Source organism: Mya arenaria, chromosome 17, assembly GCF_026914265.1.
Source record: "Mya arenaria isolate MELC-2E11 chromosome 17, ASM2691426v1".
NCBI classification, from domain to species: domain Eukaryota; kingdom Metazoa; phylum Mollusca; class Bivalvia; order Myida; family Myidae; genus Mya; species Mya arenaria.
In genome coordinates, this window is record NC_069138.1 from 9,933,253 (window position 1) to 9,961,069 (window position 27,817).

The 27,817-nt window shown below is 34.2% G+C and overlaps 2 protein-coding genes across 3 annotated transcripts in view; both read right to left on the reverse strand.

Annotated features, from left to right (window-relative positions):
• Window positions 1-8,629: 8,629 nt before the first annotated feature.
• On the reverse strand, window positions 8,630-21,037 carry LOC128223180 (carbohydrate sulfotransferase 15-like). The gene is made up of 7 exons (XM_052932473.1): window positions 21,026-21,037; window positions 17,020-17,227; window positions 13,772-13,867; window positions 13,199-13,358; window positions 12,739-12,901; window positions 9,740-9,884; window positions 8,630-8,820 (listed from the first exon to the last, which is right to left on the reverse strand). Exons 1-7 carry the CDS (start codon window positions 21,035-21,037, stop codon window positions 8,630-8,632), a joined length of 975 nt encoding a protein of 324 aa, XP_052788433.1.
• Window positions 20,000-27,817, reverse strand: part of LOC128223819 (calcium-binding mitochondrial carrier protein SCaMC-2-like) — a 36,548-nt gene continuing 28,730 nt past the window's right edge. For both annotated transcript variants that reach the window (XM_052933237.1, XM_052933235.1), the window contains one exon: window positions 20,000-27,791. In XM_052933237.1, the coding sequence (XP_052789197.1) occupies window positions 27,616-27,791 (176 nt within the window). In that variant the 3' untranslated portion in view covers window positions 20,000-27,615. The remainder of the gene's footprint in view (window positions 27,792-27,817) is intronic.

The following is a 27,817-nucleotide window of genomic DNA, read 5'->3' on the forward strand; positions in this document are numbered from 1 at the left end:
GGTTCATTAGGTTTTGGGGCGACATTTAAAAGTCATTGGTTTTTTGGAACATGGTCAGACCAAATTCAACCTGAGGGCATAACGTTAAAATAACTTTTTCCTATTGTTTTGGCTTTGGAGCTATGGGGTCAACTGTTACAAAATCGTTGCATTGTGTTACACACTGACAACATTTCTGTCACCCATATGATTAATAGACAAACGTCTAAAGTTTCGAATATTGTGGTTTTGGTCCGTCGCATGGTACTAGCGTGTATGAAGTTCAATATTTTGGTGAAGTCGGAGCACATTCCAGGCAAACAAAATGTTTTACCTGATCTACTTTCTCGCCTTCAGGTCGACAAGTTCCGTCAGTTAGCGCCCCACATGGACATAGACTCAACTCCGGTGCCAGAACATCTGACCACAATTTTCTGAACTACAGTGTGTGTACCCTTCAAAATACGTCTCTGGCACCCTCCACGATGAATAGCTATAGAAAAGCTTGGAAGCATTACATGGCCTTTCACCAACTGTATTAACCACAATGCGCTCCTTTGCCTGTACCAATAGTACATCTTACACATTTTATTGCCACTTCGTCAGCTCAAACCTTCTACAGTCACATCATACGTATCTGCTATTGTATATGTTCATAAAATTCAAAACATCCGTCTGCGTGAACGGCTATTATGCGGTGTTATATAAAGCTATGATACTGGTTGCTTTTTTCGGTCTATTCCGCATAGGCGAATTGGTATTATCAAAGTTAGGGCAAAACAGTTTGATTCAAAAGGCAGGCATTCAGTTTGAATACGCGAACGGTAAAGTACCCGGTGTTCAGGATGAGTTACAAGCTTATAAACACTCCGCGGGTCGGGGCGCCAGGATTCCCTTGTCCCGACAGCCTTTAAAATCACTCTGTCCGGTTCGCGCTTTAACTCGTTATCTACGCCGCTCATGCGCTTATCAGGGCCCCCTATTTCATCACCCCCATGGCATTTCGATAACTACATCTGCGTTTCGTCAGGTTTTAAGGCAATGCGTTATAAAATGTAATCTTGACCCAAAACGCTATACGAGTCATTCTCTGCGGACCGGAGGCACTACTCACGCCCATCTATTGCATATGCCTGCAACACAGATTCAACAACAGGGCCACTGGCGTTCTTATCCATAACTTTAGTACATCCGTTCGAAACCAGTGCCTATTACCAATTAGGGGCACGGGGTCGCCATTTTGCTCCCATACTTTCTATATGACTTTCAGTGTGCCATTACCTGTTCCTATTGTTTCTACAATGACCCAGTGGGGGGTCAAACTATGTGTATTACTCACTGTGATAAAGCAGGTGTAAACATTTCAACGTTTTACCTACCATGACGAAACGGAGGTCCTATTTTAATATTTGTATTAACAGTGTTTCCTACCGTTACGAAGCGGAGGTCCTATTTCAATGTGTTTATTAATAGTGTCACCTACCGTTACAAAGCGGAGGTCCTAGTTCAATATGTTTATTAACAGTGTAACCTACCGTGACAAAGCGGAGGTCCTAGTTCAATACGTTTATTAACAGTGTTACCTACCGTTACGAAGCGGAGGTTCTATTTCAATATGTTCATTAACACTGGTACCTACCGTTACAAAGCGGAGGTCCTAGTTCAATATGTTTATTAACTGCGTTACCTACCGTAACGAAGCGGAGGTTCAAATTCAATATGCTTATTAACAGTGTTACTACTTGTTTTTGCTTGTAACTTGTACATATGTGTGTAGTGTTGCTATGTTATCTAACGTGCCTATGCCGTAGCCTTTGTAACAAGTACGTTGTCAAAGTGTTGTTCTTTTGATAGATTTTTATTTCATTTTCTTTCTTCACGTTATAAAGGAAAACATAAATTAAATTGTTTTCGTATATGTTAAAATTCACACAGATTGGGTTCCCAGTTTCATAAGCTAATCATCCTTAACAGCATCTATGGCGCAGTGCCATGCCAACGTTCCTCTCTTTGGGTGTGGTTACACTTATGGCGGTTATTTGGACGCCCAATGTGCTAGTCGTGAATAATATGTTACGAGGATGTCAAACTCGTATTTATTATTAGTTTTGACATTGAAAAAATGTTCTTTTCACTGACTGTGGTTTATTATTCACGTCTCCCACTTAGTTGAACTTGTCATGGCCAGCCCCTCCTTATTCAGTAGCAATACATAAATGAACGTTTTACAATGTCTGAAATATTTACATTTAACTACGCCGCAGGTAGGTCGCGTAGTAATTTCAATTTAGCAGTTAATCTTAAAGACTTTACTTTTGGGAATCATAATTATTTATGCAATAATTTACTTCACTGGCATTCAATTTAAAATACAAAACACACGTTAAAATTATATTAAATCATTAATACTTTTATTGAAATGTTTACAAACATCTTCTACTGATGTGCCGGCATACATCTGAGGTTGTTTTCGATTGAAAATGGCCGAGGTGTTCCGAATGCCGTTATCAGCGTGCGTTCCAACTGCAACCCCTGATCAGTATGTACAGCTTCCAATATTGTCATTCGGAATTCCTCGGCCAATTTCTCATCGAAAACATCATTGGACTTGGAGTTCTGAAGCACTACGAATTTTCACCAAACCTTGATATTGTAACGTGCGACGTCAACAAACACTAACAGATCACTTCAGAGAAAAGCATACTCGATCCTGAAGGGGTCCGCTGATCTTTATACTCAGTAAATTCTCAATCTACACAGAACCCAGGCTTTGCTAATTTGCATATTACCAACCAAGTAAACATACGTACTTCCGTCTATAACAGAATGTTATACTATGAACGCACATCCGCCGCCTAAAGCAGACCGTTACACTAATCCGCCGCCTACAGCGGACCGTTACACTATGAATGCACATCCGCCGCCTACAGCGGACCGTTACAATATTATGAACGGATATCCGCCGCCTACAGCGGACCATTACATTACTTTTCCCTCCGAGAAGACACGTCCCGAGTCTTGGTCTGGGAAACTCAAGGGTAAGGCAACTCTGTTCAGGCAGATGTCAACATCCCACCGCTGCCACCATTTGTAACGTGCGACATCAACAAACACTAACAGATCCCTTCAGAGAAGAGCATGCTTTTCTCTGAAGGGATCTGTTGGGCTTGTTTGGTCTCGCACGTTACAATATGTTCACCATTTTCAATAAACGCTTATCTTTTAAGCACTACAAATAGTCACCTGACCATAAAATGTACATACATGGTATAATACCATAAACAAATACCACGTGGTTTCTCAAGCATTGTGCATTGTCACGTGACAAACAGTTGATGTTTTGTGTGTATTACATTGGCAATGACCATAGAGTTGCAATATAAAGCATTTCTGATAGTCACCTGATCGTGTTTTCATGTTTTTTATGTATTACACTGAAAATCACAAGAATTTCATTCTTAATCACTTAGTTCGGATAGTCACCTTATCATATTAGGTATAACATTGACAATGGACATATAGTTGCATTTTAAAAATTAACAACAACAACGACACCACCAACAGCAGCAGCAACAACAACAGCAACAACAACAACAGCAGAAACAGCAGCAGCAGCAGAAGCAGCAACAACAATAACAACAACAACAGCACAACAACAGCAGCAGCAGCAACAACACTTTTTATTTTATAGACGATTATAAATTCGCTTTACTCAATAATTATCGCATGACGGACTGAGAAAAGACACACACAATATAAAGTACACTAGATATTATTACTGAGAATTACAAGTTTCAAAGTAGGCATGCAGACTAAGCATTTTCTTGACAGAGCGATACAATATAAAATGAATAGCATGGATTGACTCAATTAATACAAAAACAAATAATTGACATTAATTTGCAAATCATAAAGTCAATCAATTAAGCAAAAAAGCAATCTTAGTACAATTAATTCAGTTGTCTGTAAAAGCGAAACACAATACTAAAATACCAAGGTATTTGGGCGCATGTGGGTTTGGTTTGTAGTCACCAAGCCGGACAATTGGGTTTCTTCGGGTTTCCCGGTTTTCCCCACAAGACAAGACCACACTCTTGCGTAAAATCGATCGTGCCAACGAGTGATTAATATAATGTTGAAGTAACTTGTTTCGAAATCGTTGTAAAATAAAAATGTTAAAACTAAAATACAAAAATAAACATTAAATGCCTGTACTTAATATAGTTTATCATTTGGAAAGCAAATCGCGTTACTTTCAGCATTTGTAAGAAAGAGCGAAACACAATTCCAAAAATAAACAACACATGTGTGCGAATCATAATGACAATTTATTCCAATTACAAGCTATACGGTTGTTCCGAAAGGCGAAACACAATACCAAAATTAAACAACAAATGCGTGTAATTCATAAAGTCATTCATTTGGAAAGCAAATCTTATTACTTTGAATACAGTTGTAAGAAATAGCGTAACACAATTCCAAAAATAAACAACAAATGAGTGCGAATCATTAGGTCAATTTATTCCCATTAAAAGCAATTCGGTTCTTTCAAAAAGCGAAACACCATCAGGTCAATCATTCGGAAAAAAACAATCACATTACAATCAATACAGTTGTCTGGAAGAGTAATTCACACTAACTTAAAAACAAATACGTGCAAATCATAGGGTCATTCATTTGGAAAGCTAATCTCATTACTTTCGATACAGTTGTATGGGAAAAACGTAACATAAAACCAAAAATAAACAACAAATGGCAAATCATACGGTCAATCAATCCGAAAAACAATCACATTACATTCGATACAGTTGTATGGTAAAGCGAAACACAATAATAAAATAAAACAACAAATACATGCGAATAATGTCAATTTATTCCCATTACATTCAATACAGTTGTTAGGAAAAGGAAAACACAATACCAAAAGTAAACAACAAATGCGGGTAAATCATTTGGAAAGAAAATCTCATTACACTCATTACTGTTGTTAGAAAAAAGGAAAATACAATAATAAAATAAAACAACAAATACATGCGAATTAAAGTCAATATATTCCCATTACTTTCAATACTGTTGACCGGAATAGGAAAACACAATACCAAAAATAAACAACAAATAAGCGTAAATCGTAAGGTCAAGCAGTTCGCATTGCAAGCAATACAACTGTCTGAAAAAGTCAAACACGATAATAAAAAAAGAACGACAAACACGTTCAAATTAGGTCAATCAATTTGAACAATCAATCAAATTTCAACTTGACGGAATTTTGTAGAACGATGCAAATTGAAATTTTGGCCAAGGATTGCATCAGTAAAATAAGATCACATCTAAAATAGTTCACATGTGTTAAGCATGATAAATATTTTCATATCTTTTCCGTATTTTTTTTAGAAACGTCTCTTACTTGTTTGTTTTCATCGATTGTGGCCCGTGGTGACCAATGTGAAAACCCCTTTAAGTCATGCGATTCCTCAACCTGGATAAACTAAAAAGATTTTTTTATATAATATGAATAAAATAAGGTTGTTGTTTTAAACTTGCTGTTCTAAAGCAATGCTGTACTAGATTCGTCAAATCTACCATTCTAGTTTTTAATAAAATTGTCATCTGATCTCTGTTAAACATTAGAAAGAAATATTTTATCACTACCTACATATGGAAAGCCATATATAATAAAATCCGAGTATATTTAAAATGCACTCTTACTCCCAAATAAGATTTACCACAATTAACAATTTTAATATACCAAAAAGGATGAATAAATAACGAAAACAATGGTTCTTATGAAGGATACCGAGTTTAATTTGAAAGAAAGGGGCAGAAATCACGGTATTTCTACTAGACGATAGTAGATCACAGTGATTTTTAGCACTCACCAATCATTTTAAAAAATGCGTTTGTAGCTATTAAATACACGGTTACAATATTGTTATCAGTAATAAATATTTTCCATAAATGCATTATTTAGTTAATAGTTTTTTACTCAAAAGTTATGTTTGTTTTACATGTGTCTGTATTGTTTTTGAATAAGAATGTCTCTTTAATAAGTTAATGTCAATGAACACCAATTTGTCTTATTTGAGTATCTTTCACAATCATTCAACAATGTAAAGTATATTTTCTTATTGAACTTATTACCGTGTGTACGTAACAATTTAACATAATACTTTATAATTTTGGGATATCTTAATGTCTGATAATTGACACGACCAAGCACGTCATGAATAAAACCATTCTGTGTACTCGCACTATGGCTTTGACTCTAACCTCATACTTTGCTAACATAATTCAAAGTTGGCGTGCTTAGTTTATCAAACAATTATAACTTATGTGTTACAGTATCATCTTTGAATTTATGTAAATATGTGTTCATTTTATATTTGCCTTTAATGTTTGACCTATCATTGATCTGAAAAGAACCCGAGGGGATAAAAACTTATTATCTAAAATAAGTGAACTTCTTAACAATCTGAATTTCATTTCGATTGTAATAAAAAGATAAAGGGGCAATGTTCTGATATTCAGACATATAACATTTAAAGACTTTTGTAATTTTAACGCAGTGTTAGCAAATAGAACAATATCATCAACCTGCAGAATAAAAAAAGCTTAACTATCAATACATCAAAACATTTTTCACAGAAACTGATTCTACATCATTTAAAAACATAGAAAACAGAAAAGGAGATCAGCATTCTCCTTGTCATACACCTACCACACATGCATACATTTCTCCCAACTTATTACTAGATTTCACTCTAGACTTAAACGACGAATACATAGATTTGATTATATCACATATACTCCCACAAAGTCATAACTTAATAAGTTTGCACCAAAGAGTATCTCTAACAACATAATCAAAAGCTTTAGCAAAGTCAACAAAAACACAAAACAGTTGTTTCCTGGATTAAGAACATGTGTTTTCAAACCATAAAATACAAAAAAAAATGTCTCAACGGTATCCATATTTAATCTATAACAGCCTATGCTTCAAAATACAGCGCGTATCTTTTGGCCCAATCAGTAAGTCTGTTAATCAATATTCGTGTGAAAGCGTTATTTCCCTATAGATGTTTCCATCATTTATGCTATCTTTCTCATGTTATGGCACGACTAAGCCTTCAGACATTTCATCTGGGAAATGACGAGTATCAAAAATCTTTGAAAACGGGAAGGTAGCAATAAGAGTATACCTCTACCATGAATGAAAAAATCATTTAAGCGCATATCCAGATCGCCACTTTTGCTAGTATTCAACTCCTTAATTGCCTTTCGAATACTTTCTATAGTGATCGGTATATTCAATATTTCAAACATAACACAAAATTCATTTCTTTCATGTCTGTCCAGAAAGTAAACAAATCTTCATCTGCACCATTCTGGTTTTAACCATTCTTAAATAAAACCAATGCAGTCTGTTCATACATACAATAGATATAAAAAGCTAAACAGTTTAACAAATGGGTTAAATAGTTAATATTTTGAACAGTTGCTTAGAAATGCATTTATTTTTTTAAAAGAGTTTGAAGAAATAACGACTCATTATATAAATAGTACAAAATATTTATCATAATTTAAGTAGGTCTTATATGTATAATAGACAATCTGACTTAAAACAAGGCTTACAATAATATTTTCTTATATTCTTTGTTAGTTATTTTTGTAACCTATAACTATATATCATATATTCTTCATTGCTTTTTGTATTCCACATGTTTTAAGATCTCATGTATAGCATTTCAATATGAAACATTATTGCACATTGGATATTAAAACAAATATTTATATAACTGAAAATGATGGTCGTTATCAAGATAAAGCGGGTCGAGAAGGACATAATTAAAAATGTTTCATAAATGTCTATATATTACCGTTGCAAAGGTTAATGAAATACCCTTGGGTTATGTTTTGATGTGTTATGCAAACTTTAAGCGAAAATATTTTATCACATTATTTTTAATATTATGTAAGTATCCAAACGGATAGAATATTTAGACTTTACCCCCCTCCGTTGTCATATGAATAAAGTGAATCCACAACAATTTGTAAGGCATTGTGGTGCCGAACACTAGAAAATTAAACAGTTGGTATTGTCTATTTTATTCCTCTAAAGAGAATTAGGTTTTTAAAAATCGGGGAATGTAGTTCCTTACAGAAATTACTATGTCGTGTTAAATGCTCACTGCAAAATTTATAACACAAGCACATAAACACGTACATGTGGTGTTTCGTAAGGTTATTTTATGCGTTGTGGTGCCAAGCACTAGAAAGTTAAACGATATGTATGGTCTATTTTTATCATCTGAAGATATTCAAACGCGTGAATTACAAAAATCGGGGACTGTAGTTTCGTATATTCTCCTCACTGGCACCGGATTTTCAAACTCAATCATTTTTTTAAAAAATCAAAAAAAAAATCTAATAATTCCAAATCAAAAGTTAAAACCAGAAATGTGAAAAATATTAAAAAATATTTTTGTATAATTAATCATTTTGTTTTGTTTATATATATTTATAAAAAAAATATTTTTCATTTTTTTGATATTATGATTTTTAGTTTGGAATTATATAAAAAAAAAATATTTTGAAAAATAAAGTGATTGAGTTTGAAAATCCAGTGCCAGTGATTCTCCATTGAATCCCAACATCATGAGACCTCATTTGTGTAGGTATAATTGAAATCAGGTCCCATCAATTTGAGGAGGTCGGCGTTGTATGGCTCATAAAACTGCTCTGCCATTCGTCTCGTTGAATCCAACATGGTCACTTTGCTAGGCCCCCGGTTGGCTATCTCCGATTGGTTTAACCATACTCGTATAGTTTCTAGGTCAATTGGTGCTGAAAAAATGACCAGTAAATATTAAAGATGCACTCTTACTTCCAAATAAGATGTTCCAGAATAAATACAATTGTTTTAATTTACCGAAAAGGATGAATCAACATCGAAATAATGGTTCTGATGAAGATCACCTTGTTTAAACGGAAAGAAAGGTAAAGAAAAGCGGTATTATTATCTTATTCGACGATAGTTGATGACTGTTAATATTTTAGGACCCACCAGTCATTAAATATTTCTCCGTTTTCAGCTGTAAAATACACGGTTACAATCTTGTTATCAGTAATTAATAATTTCCATAAATGCATTATTTAGAAAGTATTTAAAGGTTTGTTACTCAAATTTTATGTTTGTTATACATGTGCATGTAATGATTTTAATTACGAGTGTCATGTAAACAATCGTATTTGTCAGTTTAAATGTTAATTGTGTCAGAGCTTGGTCGCTTAAAGCACAACATAAGGCTTAAGTCTTACATTGTCATGATGTAACACTTCAATAAAAATATATATTGATATTTTTCTATGAAATGCCTGATTTGATATTTTCTTAAGTTCTTATATTGTGTTATGTATGTATGTATCTATATGTCTGTGTACTGTCTGTCCGTCCGTCTATATGCATGTCTGTTTCTCTGTATGTCCGTTCGTCCGTCCTCCGTCTATCTATCTATCTCTGTCCGTCATCCTGTTTGTTTCCCTTCTTATCAGATTGTTTGCCTGTCTGCCTGCATCCCTACCTGCCTACTCCCCCCGCCTGGCAGTCTGTCTGCCTGTCTGTGAATGTGTATTTTGTACATCTGCCATATTCGATTACATATCAAATCGGTGATAACCTTTCATTTATCTTCCTTCTACAATATTTTGGAAAACATCCAGTGAAGCAAATAAACAAATGAAACAAAAGATGGCATTAACTTACCAACTTCTAGAAAGTCGTACGTCCTCTGTAGGCAAAGGGCGAAGTCTTGACTACAAGTTTCCAGTGATAGCACGAGTATTTGCTCTCGTGGAAATACACGATAATAGTCCTCTAAAAATACTGCATATAAGCCCAGCCATACGCGCTGAAAATAGAATTCAGTAGTGTTTTCACAGATTGTAATACTCTTTACATAGAACAAAACATAACTGAACAGAATGTTTATTTCACTTAACCATATACAGCTCATCGTTATAAACACAGAATGAAAAAATGAAAGAATGGCATGCAAGTGATAAATAAGTCATGCATGTAACATATAAGTCATGCATGTAACATATAAGTCATGCATGTAACATATCAGTAATGCATGTAACATATAAGTCATGCATGTAACATATAAGTCATGCATGTAACATATAAGTTATGCATGTAACATATAAGTTATGCATGTAACATATAAGTCATGCATGTAACATATCAGTAATGCATGTAACATATAAGTCATGCATGTAACATATAAGTCATGCATGTAACATATCAGTAATGCATGTAACATATCAGTAATGCATGTAACATATAAGTCATGCATGTAACATATAGGTCATGCATGTAACATATAAGTCATGCATGTAACATATAAGTAATGCATGTAACAAATAAGTAATGCATGTAACAAATAAGTAATGCATGTAACAAATAAGTAATGCATGTAACATATAAGTCATGCATATGGATATTTTGGTAACTATACCAACAATACATATGATATACACAAAACTAACACATTTAATAGCAATATAATGTCTCTTTTCTTAAAAGCCTTAATACATAGCACATAATCCTAGCAGGATCAACTTGATTTTGCAAACAAAGATCTCAACAGTGATCGCAAATGCACCCGTATTCGATTAACTTCATAGATTCATGCTACAGTCAAACCTGGTCGTACGGTCACCTGTATTGAGCGGCAACCTGTATTATCCGGCCACTCCAAATTCCTGCCGTACGTTTAAACTATATAACGTACTTGAATTAAGCAATCAGCTGTCTAAATCTTTACAAATAAATAATTTGAATTTGAATTTGAATCTGCTGCGGTCAGTAATATTTGATCCCATGCAACGAATAAACGTATTTCATAAAGCCTGGGCTAAGAGATGAGCAAAACATCTTAGAATGTTCATTGCATTTGATCTTGGTCCATTCAAATTAATTTAAGATCAGTGCACTCGGTCCTATGACGTATATGTAAATGAGACATGGTTGGTGTATACCTGTACACTGTCTGAGTTTTAGATCTAAATTAATCAGCAGCGATGCAAAAGTCGATTGAAGGACCAAAATTTGAATTGTTAAAAAAAACAATATCTAAATGGTGTTAATGTTCAATATTTAATGAACATGATTCATATATCCGTTGCAACATGAAAAGCTGTACAATTAGGAGTTGAGCTATTTTTACGAAAGCATATTTATCAGATTTCCAATCAAAAAACATATACGTTTTCCTGGAAATGTCTTAATACAAAAATAATATGTTAATGAGTCAACTTTATCGGAACTGACCAATCAAAAATGTCTTAGGGCTGTGTGTTGATTGCAGCTATTTTAAAAAAAAGATATATGCATTTTTGTTACCCGGAAATAAATTCCATCCACTATTTTCATTATTTTTCTATATCTTTCTTATTTGACAAGATATCGGCATTAACTCTCAAGAGATTGTTACATTTGGGGCATGTTGACATACAAACAATGTAATAACCATGACAGACTTTTCCGAACTAATGTGAATACCTTTTGATTCAAAATCTTATAAATTATTTTTTTGTAAAATTTGTTTAACTCCTTACTACCCCAAAACATGTCACCAGTAATATATGTGTCACTCCCAAAAAAGATCGTCCCTCAAAACTAAATAGAACATAAACTTTTTAAACGTATTAGTTTTTGAGCTCTCCTACCCACTATTGCATTGTGGCCAACCCTTAACCATGCATCTAATGTAGTCAGATTTTGAACAGAGTTTTTTGGGGCGCTCAAATGCCCCGAATATTAATGAATCACTTGGAAAAATCAGTAACAGATTGTGTTTTCATAAACATTTACTGTTCTTCTTGTTTGCTTAGTCATCAATGGATTTGTACAATGTACACGTTTAATATGTCTTTTTTTTTTAAACACACACACACACACGCACGCACGCACACACACACACTCACCATAAGCAATTTGAAAGGGTCATTAAAACTGCACTCACACACATTGACAGTTTGGACATTTTTTCCCACAATCAGCTTGTTTGGGTAGCAATGCCTTCAATTGAGTCATATAAGACAACCCACGATAGAACAGATTTCAATTGTAAGATAATAATAATGCTAAAAAAAATCATTTTTCTTAAAGCGTAATTAACAATTTTATCAATAAAACATTAATTTTCGAACGTAAAAATAAAAAAAAAACAATTGCGATCTGATCTTTTGTCAGCAGGTGTCCAGACAATTACGTAAAATATTTCTTTTTCAAAGACAAAAATATATAAATAAAAAGTTGTCAAAACGGTCAATCTGTGAGAGTGCGGCTTTAAGTCTCCATGCAAACGTTTGCATTACATTATAGGTTCTATTAAATCTGCACCCTCACAGATATACCATTTTAATAAAAAAAAAATATTTTTTGTCGTGGAAAGAGCATTTTTGCTTAAATATCTGTAACCAATGATATAAGATTGCTGTCAAAAAAAATCAAATCGTAGATTTTCATTTTTTCTTTCGAAAATCAATGTTTTATGGCTTAAACCGTTACTAACGGTTTAAGGAAAATGCAAAAAAAATCAATTTTTAAACATAATTATAAAAATCTGCGATCTTATTTTTTGTCAGCAGTCTAATATAACTGGTTGCCATGGATTTTCGCAAAAAATGGCTCCCTACAAGACAAAAAAAAGTTGTCAAATCGTTCAATCTGTGAGAGTGCAGCTTTAAAATACTTACGCCGAATTTAGATTCGTTGTGTTTAATGTACACGCAGTGACGTAGCGTCTGCTTCATACTGCAAGTTTTGAATTCTTGTATTTCATGCTGAACCAAGGAGTGAAAATGTTCTGACGACTTTTTAAATTTGGTTGAGTTAAAGTAATTGTACTCCGATATTAATCTGAAAATAAACAAGAACAAAAAATTCAGAAAATTATAAAAATAAGAAACAAAATAATTGGATAATTATGTCTTGTCAATCGTTGCCCACACGCTTTAACCGGCCCAACTGCGTGCATATCCAGACAATGACATCAACCGTGCAATTCATTCCTAAATTGAAATACATTAAAACAAACAGCTTATGGCCTTCAACGAGACCAAATGACCACGAAATGATACACTATACTATGAACAACATAATAAAACCAAGTTTAGCTAAAAAAATACAGAAATTACTATTTTTTAAGTTTTATACCTTTTCACGGGATCTCTTAAGATGGCGATTATTTTGGCTTGGGGATTCAGTCGATAGAGGGCGTTGGCGTTGGTAAAGGTGGGCTCCGACAGGTGACGGGCATTTGCAGGATCGAGCTTCCAGTAATCGTTGAAGGCAATCAACGATGGATTCCCGTCACCTAAAGCAGATAAAAAAAATATTATATCTACAATGATAAACTGATACAATAACCCTGCATGGGGACTCTACAGTGACAGCTCTTGTAGACAGTAAGATGTACTCAACCATTTTATATTTGAAATTCTGAAGATTGGCTTATCCTTTTCATTTTCAATTATTAAATACAGTCGAACCCCGTTGGCTCGAACTCGCTTGGCTCAATTTCCTCATTGGCTCGAACTGGATGTAAAGGACCAATTTCTTTCTACTGAAGGTAAGAATTTCCGCTTGGCTCGAACTTCCAGAGGCTCGAAGTATTTTCGCCGTTCCCTGGGATTTCGTGCCAACGGGATTCGACTGTTATATTGAAGCACTACGGTGACCCACATTTCTGAATTCTTACTAATGTCTTCAATTGAGTAAAAGTCGTACCGATTATCAATGGATGAAATCCTGTGCTGTCGACTTTTGTTTTAACCTTTGTGACCGCGGTCTTGAAGAATTCCAGATACCAATGGAACGGCTTTCCTGAAATGCAAATTCATTCAATGGTTATTGAGCATTCTGTTATCTTGAATCAAAGCGACTAGCGCACTGAAAGGCAGGCAAATAATGCCTGTCGGTGGTGGTGTTAGTAGTTTATACTCCGAGTCCCGGCGTGTGCACATTGAAGGGTCCCAGATTGACAGTTCAATCACCGCACATCTATCCTGGGAGGTTCACCAGTACTAGGTGCCTTCACCTCTGCAAGGAACTGACAACTTCTGTACATGCAAGGGGCAATCGTACAGTGAGAATGGTCGTAGAAACGATTTCATAACCAATCACAACAGACGTGATCTGGTACGCCCGGGAATCGAACCCGGGTTGTCCGATTCACACTCCAATGCTCTACTGATTCTTTCTACTTCTTCACCATTTAAATGAAACATATAGCAGTCTACGCCGCTTACAGAGCCCCGCATTCTGTCTTTTACCAGAGTGTAGAAAAAGATAAGTTATCTTTGTTTAACTACTACTACCACTACTACTACTACTACTACTACTACTACTACTACTACTACTACTACTACTACTACTACTACTACTACTACTACTACTACGACTACCACTACCACTACCACTACCACTTCCACTACCACTACCACTACCACTACCACTACCACTTCCACTACCACTACCACTACCACTACCACTACCACTACTACTACTACTACTACTACTACTACTACTACTACTACTACTACTTAAATAAATGATAAAGGCTAATTTTGTTTTAGCTGTACCTTAATCATACGATAGCTTTTTTGGTTTTGATGCTTGATTTTTAAAAAAAAAATATCATCTTGGAAGGAACCAATATTTGCGTTTAAATGTATATCTGAAAAGCAGTGATATAAGACGGTGATAAAATATTAGATCGCAGTTTTTAATAGTTCCGTTCGAAAATTGTGTGTAAATGCACTAGTAACGCTTTAAGAAAAATGAGTTTCTCGGCATAAAACAGCAATTTTCGAACGTAAATATGAAAAGCTGCGATCTCATTAGTCATATTTGATATCAAGGGTTCTCAGACATTTACGTAAAAGTTGGCTCATCTAAGACAAAAAAAATATAATAGAAAGTTGTCAAAACGGTCAATCTGTGAGAGTACAGTGCGATCGGATTGCAAGTCTTATATCAGTAGTTATGAGATATTTACGCGAAAGTTGGTTCAATCTAAGAATATATATATATATAACTCTTGTCAAAATGGTTCATCTGTGAGAGTGCACCTTTAAGGGGCTAGGGACACTAATAGTCTACATACCTCTCGATAATGCTTGTAAGAAAAACAGCGGACCACAAGTGTATCCCTTTAAGCTGCACTCTCACAGATATACCATTTTTGTCAAGGAAAGAGCAATTTTTTTGCGTAAATATCTGCAAACCAATGATATATGATTGCTGACAAAAAAATCAGATCGTAGATTTTCATATTTCCGTTCGAAAACTAATGTTAATGGCTTAAACCGTTACTAACGGTTTAAGAAAAACAACAACATAAAACATCAAATTTTGAACTTAAATATAAAAATCTGCGATCTAATTTTTTGTCAGCAGTCTTATATAACTGGTTTCCATGGATTTTTGCAAAAATTGGCTCGTTCCAAGACAAAAAAGAAAAATGTTGTCAACACGTTCAATCTGTGAGAGTGCAGCTTTAAACTTTCGGAGCAGTAACTATTTGAAAGTTGATGCACTATTACTCCCAAATAAGATTTAACCTGATTAATACAATTGTTTTAATATACCATTAAGGATGAAGAAATGTCAAAAGCAATGCTGCTTATGAACGATAATGAGTTTAATTTAAAAGACATGTGCAGAAAACACAGTATTTCTAACTTAAGAGACGAAAGTAGATCGCAGTAAATATTTTAGCATTCACCAATCATTTATTATTTTTGCGTTTTTAGATATTAAAAACACGGTGACAATATTGTTAATAGTTATTAATATTTTCCATAAATTCATTATTTAGTAAGTAGTTGAGGGCGTATCACTCAAAAATTATGTTTGTTTTACATGTGTAGGTATTGATTTTGAAAAAGAGTGTCACTTTAACAATAATGACGTTGACAACATTGATACCTTTAACAAGTTCTGAAAAATGTCACAATGTTAATCATAAAAAATAACTCAGATAAGAAATGACGACTGACAAGGCAAAAACAACCTTAGGCAAAACAATGATTTGGTGAGGGTAACATGCTTTTCAAAAACAGGTAGGGTAGGTAGGCAATGAAACAAAGGGCTGTCTATGCCGCTTGAAAAGCCCCGCCTTACTTTCATTACCGGAGTTTGATTAGGTAACTAGTTTCTTCAAACACTTTGACAAACCTGTTTCCAAAATAATGTTTAAACTGTGCTTCGTTAGACGGTCGTATTGTGAAGGTTTGTCGAAGTGTCTTAAGAGAATACACTCTCAATCAAACTCTGGTAAAAGGCCGAAGGCGGGGCTATTTAAGCGGCATAGATTGCCCTTTGTGTTATTTAAAATGATGTAGTAAAAGAAAAGTTATCTTTGATTTAAGTCTTTATTTTATTGTTTCCCTCTGACGTCGCATATATGACGTCATTTATCACGTGGTATACACACACTGGGGACAAGCCCAGAAAGCTAAGTAAATACTTTGGAACCTCCTCCTATTAATCTCCGACATCGCATATATGACGTCATTTATCACGTGGTATTCACACACTGGGGACAAGCACAAAAAGCTAAGTAATTACTTTGGAACCTCCTCCTATTAATCTCTGACGTCGCATATATGACGTCATTTATCACGTGGTATACACACACTGGGGACAAGCCCAGAAAGCTAAGTAAATACCTTGGAACCTCCTCCTATTCATCTCCGACGGAGCATATATGACGTCATTTATCACGTGGTATACACACACTGGGGACAAGCACAGAAAGCTAAGTAATTACTTTGGAACCTCCTCCTATTAATCTCTGACGTCGCATATATGACGTCATTTATCACGTGGTATACACACACTGGGGACAAGCCCAGAAAGCTAAGTAAATACCTTGGAGCCTCCTCCTATTAATCTCTGACGTCGCATATATGACGTCATTTATCACGTGGTATACACACACTGGGGACAAGCACAGAAAGCTAAGTAAATACCTTGGAACCTCTTCCTATTAATCCAGTGGCCAGTCTCTTTTTCCGTATCAGCGACTTGTGGATGTTTTACGATTGTTTCCCAAAGATTCGTGGTACCGCACTTCGCGCAGCCAATCAGATAGAAGTACGGAATACATCTGATTGGTGGAGATTGGATCGGAACTTTCCAGCAGGGGTTTTTGTAATCGGGTAGATAATGCAAAGACACCTGGAAAGTAAGATAATTAATTAACATGACATCCATGTACACCATGTGTTTTTCTATATTCACTTTTAACGCATACAGTCTGGCGGTATTGAATGAACGATGTAGCTAATAGTATTACGAGTTTAGATAACGGACATATACGTTGAATAGAGTCAGTGATGTATGATAATTCCGTCAAGTTGAAATTTTGGCCAAAGCTTACACCCTTAACCCTCAATCCAGGGTTCGCCGGTTCGATTCCCCGCCGCAACATTAAAAATACTATTCGTCGTCCTGGAGGGACGATAAATGGGGGTCCCGTGTGACAGTGATGTTTGTTTGTTTATTTGAGTTTATCAAGGTCTGCCCGCGCCCATTGGCTGCATTATGGCTTGACCCCGCCGTGACGCCATCACGACTTAAATTGTGTTTAAATGCCATAGGTGACATGAGATAGAAGTGACAGCAATTCGCAGTCAAATCCAGACATTGGAAGACTTGAAGAAACAGAGTGAGATACATGAGATCCGGGTGCGATACCCTAGCTCTTTGCGAAGAGACCTCTTGGTTCTTTAACGTGCTCGGTGTAAAGCACCGATACACGGGATACAACTTTCCTGGATTGAACCAGTACTGAGTACACCACTTTTCCCAGCACTACCCTTTAAATGCCGAGCGCCAGGCAAGGGAGCTACTTGTACCAACTTTTAACGTCTTTCGGTATGACGCGACCCATGATCGAACCCACGACCTCCCGCTCCGTAGGCGGACGCCCTAACCATAAGGTCACGGAGACGGTGTGATGTAAACTGGTGTACATTTAAGAACCAGGATAGCTATAAATAGCTTACATGGCTTATATTCTGTCTGTGCACTCGACTACAAAAACCTCAAATGGCTAACAATCTTATCGGGGCAGTCGCCGATTGGGCAAAGCCCGAGTGCGAGTATAAATAAGCTAACACACCACTAACACAGCCAGTTTTGGCGTACAAGTCATCTACAATTAATTATCTTGAAAAATATCAGAGCGAACTGGTAATTTTAAAGTTAGTTAACGCCATGATACTAACTTGGTATTTGTTTTCTTCAGTAGCTTTCTTATTAAATAACTTATTTCCAGCGAGTGTTCTTCCATCGATCAAATTGGCGAAACAACGAGCATAAACACTTAAAGTTATATTAATACATAAAAATCGATTTATTTCTTCAGTAAAAAATCCTGCCTTTTCCGGATTTGAAGTCTTTGTTAAAGGGACTAGACACCAGGTGCTTACACAATCGGCAAAATCATAATTTCCACAAAATAAGTTTAGAAAAGTCAATGCGAGCTACCATGAGGCCGATAATACATCATTCTGCACGATTAAAAGAATATGAGCTGAGTTTACCCGTTTAAAAATAGCGTATGACGCATTATGGTTTCCCAGTTCATAGTGTGTATATTTAGTATCACATTATGTCTAGTTTCTATAAAGTGCTCTTGTAAAGCTGCACTTTCGCAGATTGACCGTTTGTCAACTTTCTTTTTTTTGTAGTTTTTCATATTTATAATCGAAATTGATGTTTTATGACAAATAGCGTTACAAATTTAAGAAAAACGAAAATTTCGGAAGTTTTTTGTAATAATTGAGATCTGCTCTATTGTGAGTTGTCTTATATAACTGAATTGTAAGCACTGAAACCAAAATCAGGTTATTCTGAGAGAGCAAAAATCAAAACTGTCATTCTGTGAGTGTGCAGCTTTAACACTAAATACTTTGTGAACTTTATTTACTAGTATATTTTTCACGCCGATCGGCAACATTTCAATTAATCATCACATACATACATACATACATACATGATAAATGAAATTTTATGGAAAAACATAAAATCATTTATAAACTTGAACAAATAAACTATTAGTTGTGTGTCACCTATTTAACCGTTAGGGTATTTTCTTAGCATTGTTTATTATTTTAACCAATCATTTGACTAGATTTCATCACGTGACACACCTAAGCCAATGACATTGTTCTTGGCCGTTCTCAGATATTTTTCGGCGTGGGCGATTGCCTCGCCAAACTTAATACATTTTTGATTATTTGTACAGTGATTCCAGGAATTCAAGGTTATTCCTTTGTGACTTTCATTACCTCAGTACTTTATTTGTTATATGGACGAATGATAACGGGGCGGCGACCTTAAAACAGGTGTTTTATCCACCCAGATATGATCTCTTGGAAAAACTACATGTGTATATATATTAGTTTAGAACACTTTTTTGAATAAATGCCCTTTTTTCATTCAATCAACATGTTTGTTTTCCCTTCGTCCATACAAGTTCGCCTAAGACTGGTTTTCGTTCTACCTAACCTTGGTCAATATATAAATAGTACGAAAAGTACAGAACCAATGAACCGTGGTGTGGAATAACTAATCATTTTGAGGTGTAATGGGAGGTTATATACCACTAAATAAATTTCCTATATAATTTAAAATCAATCGACCAATTCTAACGCGAAATTGCACTGCTTTCTAGTGTTTCATTACCCAAACACTATATAGGGGAGGAAAATTTTACTTATGTACTAAGCATTAAACTATGTTATTAAAAATTAAATAAAATAAAATCGGTTGAACGTAACCACAATGTATTCGATAAAGTGACAACATCCGGTGTAGGAGTACAAACGATGCGGTGAAGATGTAAACAATAAAAAGTAGATCCAGTTAATTACAGCATGTTCAGTCGTGTTTGAAATCACAAACCAGTAAGCTTCAAAACCTAATGCAGATGGAAAGGCCTTAGTAAGGAAATGGGCTACTTAAGAACATTTGAGAAATTGAGGCCTGATTTACATATTAAATCCTTTCAAATTATATCAAAATAGTATGGTGTCACTGAGGCAAAAAAAAATTAACATTATTATACAATTTAGTCCCTTAAAACAAGATTAAGCTAATCTCAAAAAAAAAATCTTATAATTTGTGTAATATTTTCTTCTTTTTTTCCAGAGATTTTAGGCTTTAAATAGGAATTATGTGTATGATAATCACCATATTTTTTTTCATTTAACAAAATCAAGTTTAAGTATGTATTTTGGCTAAGTGAAAAAAGCTACTTAAGCCTGTTAAGCTTAAGATGTTTCAGGTAATTGGGGACAGAATATTCTGGTACGGTGTCATCACATCATTTATAATGTAACTGATATTTGTTCTGTACTTAAATAAGACAGATCATTTATACACAAAAAAGTAACAAAATGGATATATTAAGAAATTTATATCTCTGGATTGAATTACAAGACAATAATGAATACATATTAAAAGATATATATTAGAAAACATATCATTTTTATAAATTAACTTGAGACAAGAGAGACCTTTTTATTTTCTCAAATAAATATTTGACTTAAAGGATTTTTTTTTACATAATTATATAATTACTCTTCTTTGAAAATCTTTGATTGACACACACATTCAAGAGCTCTTAATTCACATGGTATGTAGGTGAAAAAAAATATCCCAAAAATTTACAGATATAATTTCAAATGCCCTCTTTTCATGATAGATTTTCATATGCATTTATAATCTTAACAAAATTATACTCATTTTCATATGTTTAGTGATCAAATTAGGTTAATTTTCTGTAAATAAAACTTAATTAAAGGCTATATTCCGCTATAAAGTTAATCAAGTTTCTAAGTTAAGTAGCTTTGTAATTACTGCCCAATTTCTTACTATGAGTGAAAATATTTAGCACTTGGAATCTTGTTTAGATAAGCGATGAAAGACAAGAAGCCTGTTGCCAAACACACATCAAGTTATACTTACTGTGGCACCCATAACCGGAGTCATAGAAATTGAACTTAGGCGTTTCAGCGCATTTTACACAAGCATTTCAATCACAAAGGTTAGTTCATGGGGGATGTAATCATTTTGTACCATTTTGTCAATGTCATTGTTCGTTAACTAGCATGCTGTATAAGTTAATAGTGTTGATATTTATCATCACAATAGTTATTGAACATTTAAGCTCCGCCTACTTGTTATAGCTCTGATGTTGGAGTTAAAGGGACTAGACACCAGATGGTCACAAAATCGGCAAATACATTATTTCCACAAAACAAGCCTAGAATTGCCAGTAAAAGCTAGAATGGTGATAAAACATCATTTTCCATGATTAAAAGAATATTTTGTTGCTGTCTCAGCTGAGTTCAGACGTTTAAAAAAAGCGCATAATGGTTTCCCAGTTTATAGGGTGTACAGTAAGCATGTGAAAGTCACGTGATTAGGACAGACACATTTTGATGCTATTTTTAAATTAACTTGGATTTTTACGTGGTAGACAAACCCAGTAAATATTCAATTGGAAAAATACGCAAAAACGGCAAAAGAAAGTATCATGTGCCCTAAGCGATGCGAAATTTCAATAAGTTAGATTTTATGCGTTGTTCTTGCTTTTATGTAAGGTTTTTAATAATTTTCTTTTTTTCTTGCAATTGTATCATCTAGTGTCTGGTACCTTTAATGAGTAGACGAAAAACAAAGAAAACACTCTCAAAATTGGTACAATTTTAAGTTGACAATTTGGAAATAATCAATTATCTGGACAAAATATACTTGTTGGAACACAACCAATAATCAATAATCATCAGACGAACAGCGAAATAAATGTTACAATAATAGATAATATATAAAAATAAAATATATATACGGTGAGCAATAAGCAATTGAAATATACACATGATAGATATAACAGAAAACGAGAGTGAGGTCGGCTAAGCACTACTTTGCATATCATGTGTAAATATAGTGTGAAAAATATATACTTATTATATACAACAACAAGAGGCCCAAAAGGGCCTATGCTCTACTGGCATGGCTTTTGTGGTCATATCAATCCAGAGCATGTATGTATGGGTAAAAGGCAACAGACATATGGTTAATGTTTTGTGTTTGGCTTACCTGAAAACGTAGCACGTTCAACATCTGAGCCCAGAAAGTATTGTAAGCAGATTAGTTGCATGAACTATTTTAATATTTGCCAAGTAAAAGTCATCTGACAAAAAAAAATGCTTTCAAAGCTGTACTCATAGTAAAAATTTCTGTAGTTTTAAAAGTTAAAAAAAGTTGGTCAAAAGGTCAAAGTCAAGGGCATCCTAGGACAACATTGATCAATTTGAACAAACATTCACAATCAATTGTGCTGAGATGGATGCATGAACACACAAAAAGATTTTCAAACCTTTCCAGATTTATGTTTACCAAACCTGTGAACCCTGGGTGTGGCCAGTAATGACACCAGGTGCATAACTTAAACATTCACAACCAATTTTGTTAAGATGAATGAGCAAACTACAGAACTTAAAAGCTAAAAAATGGCCTTTGGGTTTTCAACAAGAACAAGGCAGAGTAATTCACAAAATCAGCTGCAGAAGCAAAAAGCAAAATGTCTCTCAAAATCCTAGACTTGCAAATTGTCTCCCTTAACTCTAGACTTGAATTTACATGTACATGTAAACTTGGCTAAAAATAGAATTCGCTCATGCAGACCTGGCTAAAAATAGAGAGCATTTCTTTAAAACTTTCATGGTCTATAATCTAGGCATTCATGGGCGGATCTGGCTGGTTTTCGAAAGGAACCGAGCTCTAATGGATATCTAGATACTGTACAAGTTTCATTGAGATACAATAAAAACTGAAGACTGTATCGTGTTCACAACCAATTGTTTACACAATAGCATTTTTTATACTATCAAGAGCCATAATCTAGGCATGCATGGGCGGATCTGGCTGGTTTTCGAAAGGAACCCAGCTCTAATGGATATCTAGATACTGTACAAGTTTCATCGAGATACAATCAAAACTGAAGACTGTATCGTGTTCACAAGCAATTGTTTACAGACGCACGACCGCACAGATGCACATACTACGTACACATTACCATCGCATAAGCTCTTCTGGCCTTTGGCCAGTAGAGCTAAAAATGAGGCATGGTCATTTTGAAAATGATTAATTTTCGATGCAATGTATTAAAAAAACACACAAAATCCCCCTATTTTTTTCTATTTTCGCTAAATTGTTTTTAATGCTTTTTAAAAAAATATTGGTGTATTGTAAATTAAGGAGGCAGCCAATGTATTGAAACAATAATATGATTGCACCAAATATACAAATTACTCACATGGCATTAATAAGTAAAAAGCAAAAGAAAGAAAAAAGTTACAATTTACGTAGTCCTAAAATAAATAAGTTACCGGTATGTTATTTCTAGAAAAAAAAAAAAAAATCGTGAATGTTAAATGTCAGCTATCCCCCCACCAAAAAACACCCTGCTTGTTTTACTGGCATTTTGTGTATTTAATCACTTGTACAAAAAATTCGAAAAACTCAACTAATCAATACAATAGAATTATGATCAAAGTCAATATTTATCCATTATTTTATATTTTATACTGCTGTCTATGCCAAATTGCAAACCCATAGCAAGGTCATAATTTTCATGACATTGTAAAAATCATTATACTAAGTAGCATTGTTTAAGTGGGATTTTGTTATTCGTTTTCGGATATATTTATACTATATAAACCACTTTTATTCAGTAAATGGAGAATGTTTTAAACATCTCTTCCATGATATGTTGTAATCAGCTCAATTATTCAATGATAGATTAATCCCTTCAAATCCCTTGTGCGAAACAATTGTATTTGTAACATAATTCTAGTTAAAAAAATTGCTACATAGTTTTATCCCCAAAGGCATAATTTAATATTCATTCCAAGTGTATTTCAGAAAATTTAGAACTTGCATACAGAATTTAACGGTAGAAAGAACATGGTTTTTCTCCACATAATATGATTAAAATCATTACCTGCATCTTATAGAGCTTATTTATGGACATAAGAATAAATTGTTTATGTTTATTATATCCACGTGTACTAAACATAGAATAAACGTAGACGTGTGTTTTCGGCCATGTGACCAGTGCTGGAAAAACCTGTCTTACATCCCCATGTAAGATGAATCACTTACACCAATATCATGTTTTTCTGGTCCAGATAAAAAAATCTGACTCTCGGGCATGCTACCTCATTACAGGCTGACGCGCATTCTGTCGGATCAGATTTTTCAATCCGATCTGGAAACACATGATAGAAACTTATATTCAATTACTTTAATCCCTTCACATTAACTGTCCTAGTATATTAACTACAGAAAAAAATAAGTACATGTATGTTATCTTAGAAAAACCTAAAAATCAATTATACAAATTAAACTATTTCTTCAGAAAGTTGAAAGAAATTAAAAAAACAACAACATAAAAATGGTCAAGGTTTGGTTAAAGAGTGAAATGTACAACATCGACAAAAAATACAACATACATTAACATGGTAAACATATATTGCGCAGTAATATACTGAACTGATATTAATACCTTCAAAATCAGAATTCGTCTTCCATAATATCCCTGTTTATCTATTTGTATCAAACTTGGTGATTAATTTCAACTTCCTAGTTCAAATACATACATACCAGGGATTATAATAGCTTATTGTTGATCTCAGAAAACAGCCAGGTCTTTAAAGCACGCTCAAAGATTGACTTGTTAAAAGCGTTACCAACGCTTTAAGAAAATTGAAATTTTCGGGCCCTTTCCGTACACTTGAGATATGTTCTATTGTGAGTTATCTAAAATGACTGAATTGAAGGCATATCGATGCAAATATCAGCTGATTCGGAGACAAAAAAATTAAAAAATGTCAAAACTGTCAATCTGTGAGAGTGCAGCTTTAAGAGTACGAGGGGTTCATGCCCTAAGCAGTGTAAAGAGGCTTTGACCTCTCAAAATATTTTTTTTCTCCAAAGAGTCATCTTTATTCATTTCAAGGTACTTGCACCTTCTATTTTTGATACGAAAGTTAAGAGCAAAAAATTGATCTTTATAACTATGTCTGAGCCAAAAATCGATCTTTAAAACTATGTCACAGCCAAAAATCGATCTTGAAACTATGTCCAAGCCCTTAATCGATCTTGAAACTAAGTCGGAGCCAAAAATTTATCTTAAAACTATGTCAGAGCCAAAAATCGATCTTTAAAACTATGTCTGAGCCAAAAATCGATCTTTAAAACTATAAAATATTCTGATAGTTAAAAGCTCTTAATCGTGATTTTGTGATTGATCCTGTACATTAGAACCCCTGATATTCATTCCCATATTACCACAATTCTAGGTCTATTCTCAACAGTACAAATCTTAAACAAAAATCTGTAACAATCTTGAAGTAAATTTGAACCAATTATCAATTACATTACTTTTATTTACATACCAAAAGGCCATGTTCACATATTGGGCCTATTGTTCAGAACTTTGTTAAACTTAGCAACATTGTCGGGTCAGCGCAGTAAATAACTTTCAAATCTTTATTGCCCTTCTGAAACAGTTGTTTCAAATACAGCAGATCATATTTAAAGAAAACTTCCAGTGCAGTAATGATTGTAAAGTTAACAACGCTGAAGTTAACAAGATTGTTAACTTTAACAAAGTTCTGAACAATCAGCCCCACTATATTCAGTAAGGCATAAAAAATATATATGTCTGTTTCCAGTAGCCTGACCTTACCTATTTTTAGCCCCGACCCTAGACGTTTTTTTTATTGCCTTGAGAAATTTAATTTGTTTATTTGTTTTATTTTAATCTATCAAAAGTTAAAAATGATGTGTTTTCAGCTTTTACTAATACTAGCAAAGCTAAAACTGAGTGAATCAATGTTCTCAAGCATTTAACCTTTAGTTTATAGTAACAGAAAAATATTAATAAAAAAAAAATGGCTAATAAAAAAATATTCAAATAAAATGATTTTCCGACCCACCTACCCTATTTTTCTGTGAAATAAAACCAGAAACAAACACATTATTTTTTTAGGCCTAATAAATACCAAACACATTCTCTTTCAAATGTCAAACATGTTCCAACTCCAAAATATACATAATATACATGTTTTCCTTATAAATACGTAAATTACAGCAGAAGTCTCAATCTTAAACAATTTTGACAATATTATTATCATCATGTTGTGGTCGAAATTAGCACGAACCCACTATAGCACTGCAATGGTAGAATGCGTTTCGAGCAAATTTTGGATATTTTACAGCAGGGCTGTTGAAAAATCTAGTAGAGGAATTTGGGATTGACAATTCAAGTCACATGACGTTGCTTCTTTTGAGAGCAATTCAAAAATATTGTATTTCCTTATATAACACTAGCGAAATATTACTTGAGATTGATGTCATATTGCCCTACATTTTTAGTGTCAAACTTATTAATGAAAAATGGAAATATTTTTTCTTATTTCTGGCAACGATTGTGTCATTCAATACAAAACTACATTGAACTTGTTACGTTAAAAGTTATAAAGCTCATAAAAGGCTCACTTTATAAATTTTCTTAAACTTGTTTCATATTATTTTTATATTAAAGGGATTAGACACCGGATGATCCAAAAATCGGCAAAAACAATATTTCCTCAAAACAAGCCTAAAGTCATCATTTTACATGATTTAACGAATAATTGCAACAATCATGTTGCTTGTCTCATCTGAGGTTCCCAATTTAAAAATGATGCTATTTTAAACTTACTGGGATTTATGTGGTAGATAAGCCCAAAAACTGTAAAAGAAGCATGTCTTGTAAGCGATATGATACATCAGTAAGTAAGATTGACATTTTTCTTTTTTTTCTTTCAACTCGATCAACTGGTGTCCAGTCCCTTTAAATGGCAAATCGTGTAAAATCCTATACATTCCTCAAACTAAGCATTTGTAATTATCAACCTTAAAAGCTGCACTCTCATAGATTGACTGATTTGACAACTCTTCCGTTTTTTGTCTTAGAATCAGCTGAATTTTGGCATCAGTATTTTCAAACCAGTCAGATAAAGAAAAGAAAAGATAACTCGCAACAGATCTCATTTGTTTGGAAAACTTTATTTTTTTCTTAAAGCGTTAGTAACGTTTTTAGCCATAAAACATCAATTTTCAAGCTTAAATTTTAAAAAACTGCGATATGATCTTTTATCAGCAGTCTTATATCACAGGTTTTCAGACATTTACACAAAAGCCAAAAAGGTAAAAAATTGTCAAAACGGTCAGTGAGTGAGAGTGCAGCTTTTAGCTTCTTCGGTCATTTCAAAGATCAATAACAATAGCAAATTTAATGTAAAAAGCTTCCATCTTCTGTATATAGAGTATATTTCTATAATCAAATTGCAAAATTCTAACCAGTACACACATACTTATGCATGTACTCATAAAATCACATAATATATCGACAAAAACCCCTGATCAGGCCGTCAGCCTCTTTCCGCCAATTCGATCCATCTCTTCTACTTCGAAATCTGGTCCCAGACCACTTCATATCCCATCTAAGACATCTTCATTCCAAGTTGTTCTCTTACAGACTCGTACACGACATAGCTGATGGACACGGCTGGCGCAACTTTGAGGAAGTTCGGCGCGAGGCCACGGTAAAATCCCTTTAGTCCCTCATTTCGGAGTATACGGTTAAACATTGAACTCAAGGTGCTTTTATTATCACCAGCTGTGAAAATAGGAACATTCTCTGTT

Coding starts and splice junctions, on each gene's coding strand:
- LOC128223180 (XM_052932473.1), bottom strand. Junction 13,868..17,019: donor TAATAGGAAGAGGTTCCAAG/GTATTTACTTAG, acceptor TTTGCATTTCAG/GAAAGCCGTTCCATTGGTAT. Junction 13,359..13,771: donor ATTTCATCCATTGATAATCG/GTACGACTTTTA, acceptor TATCTGCTTTAG/GTGACGGGAATCCATCGTTG.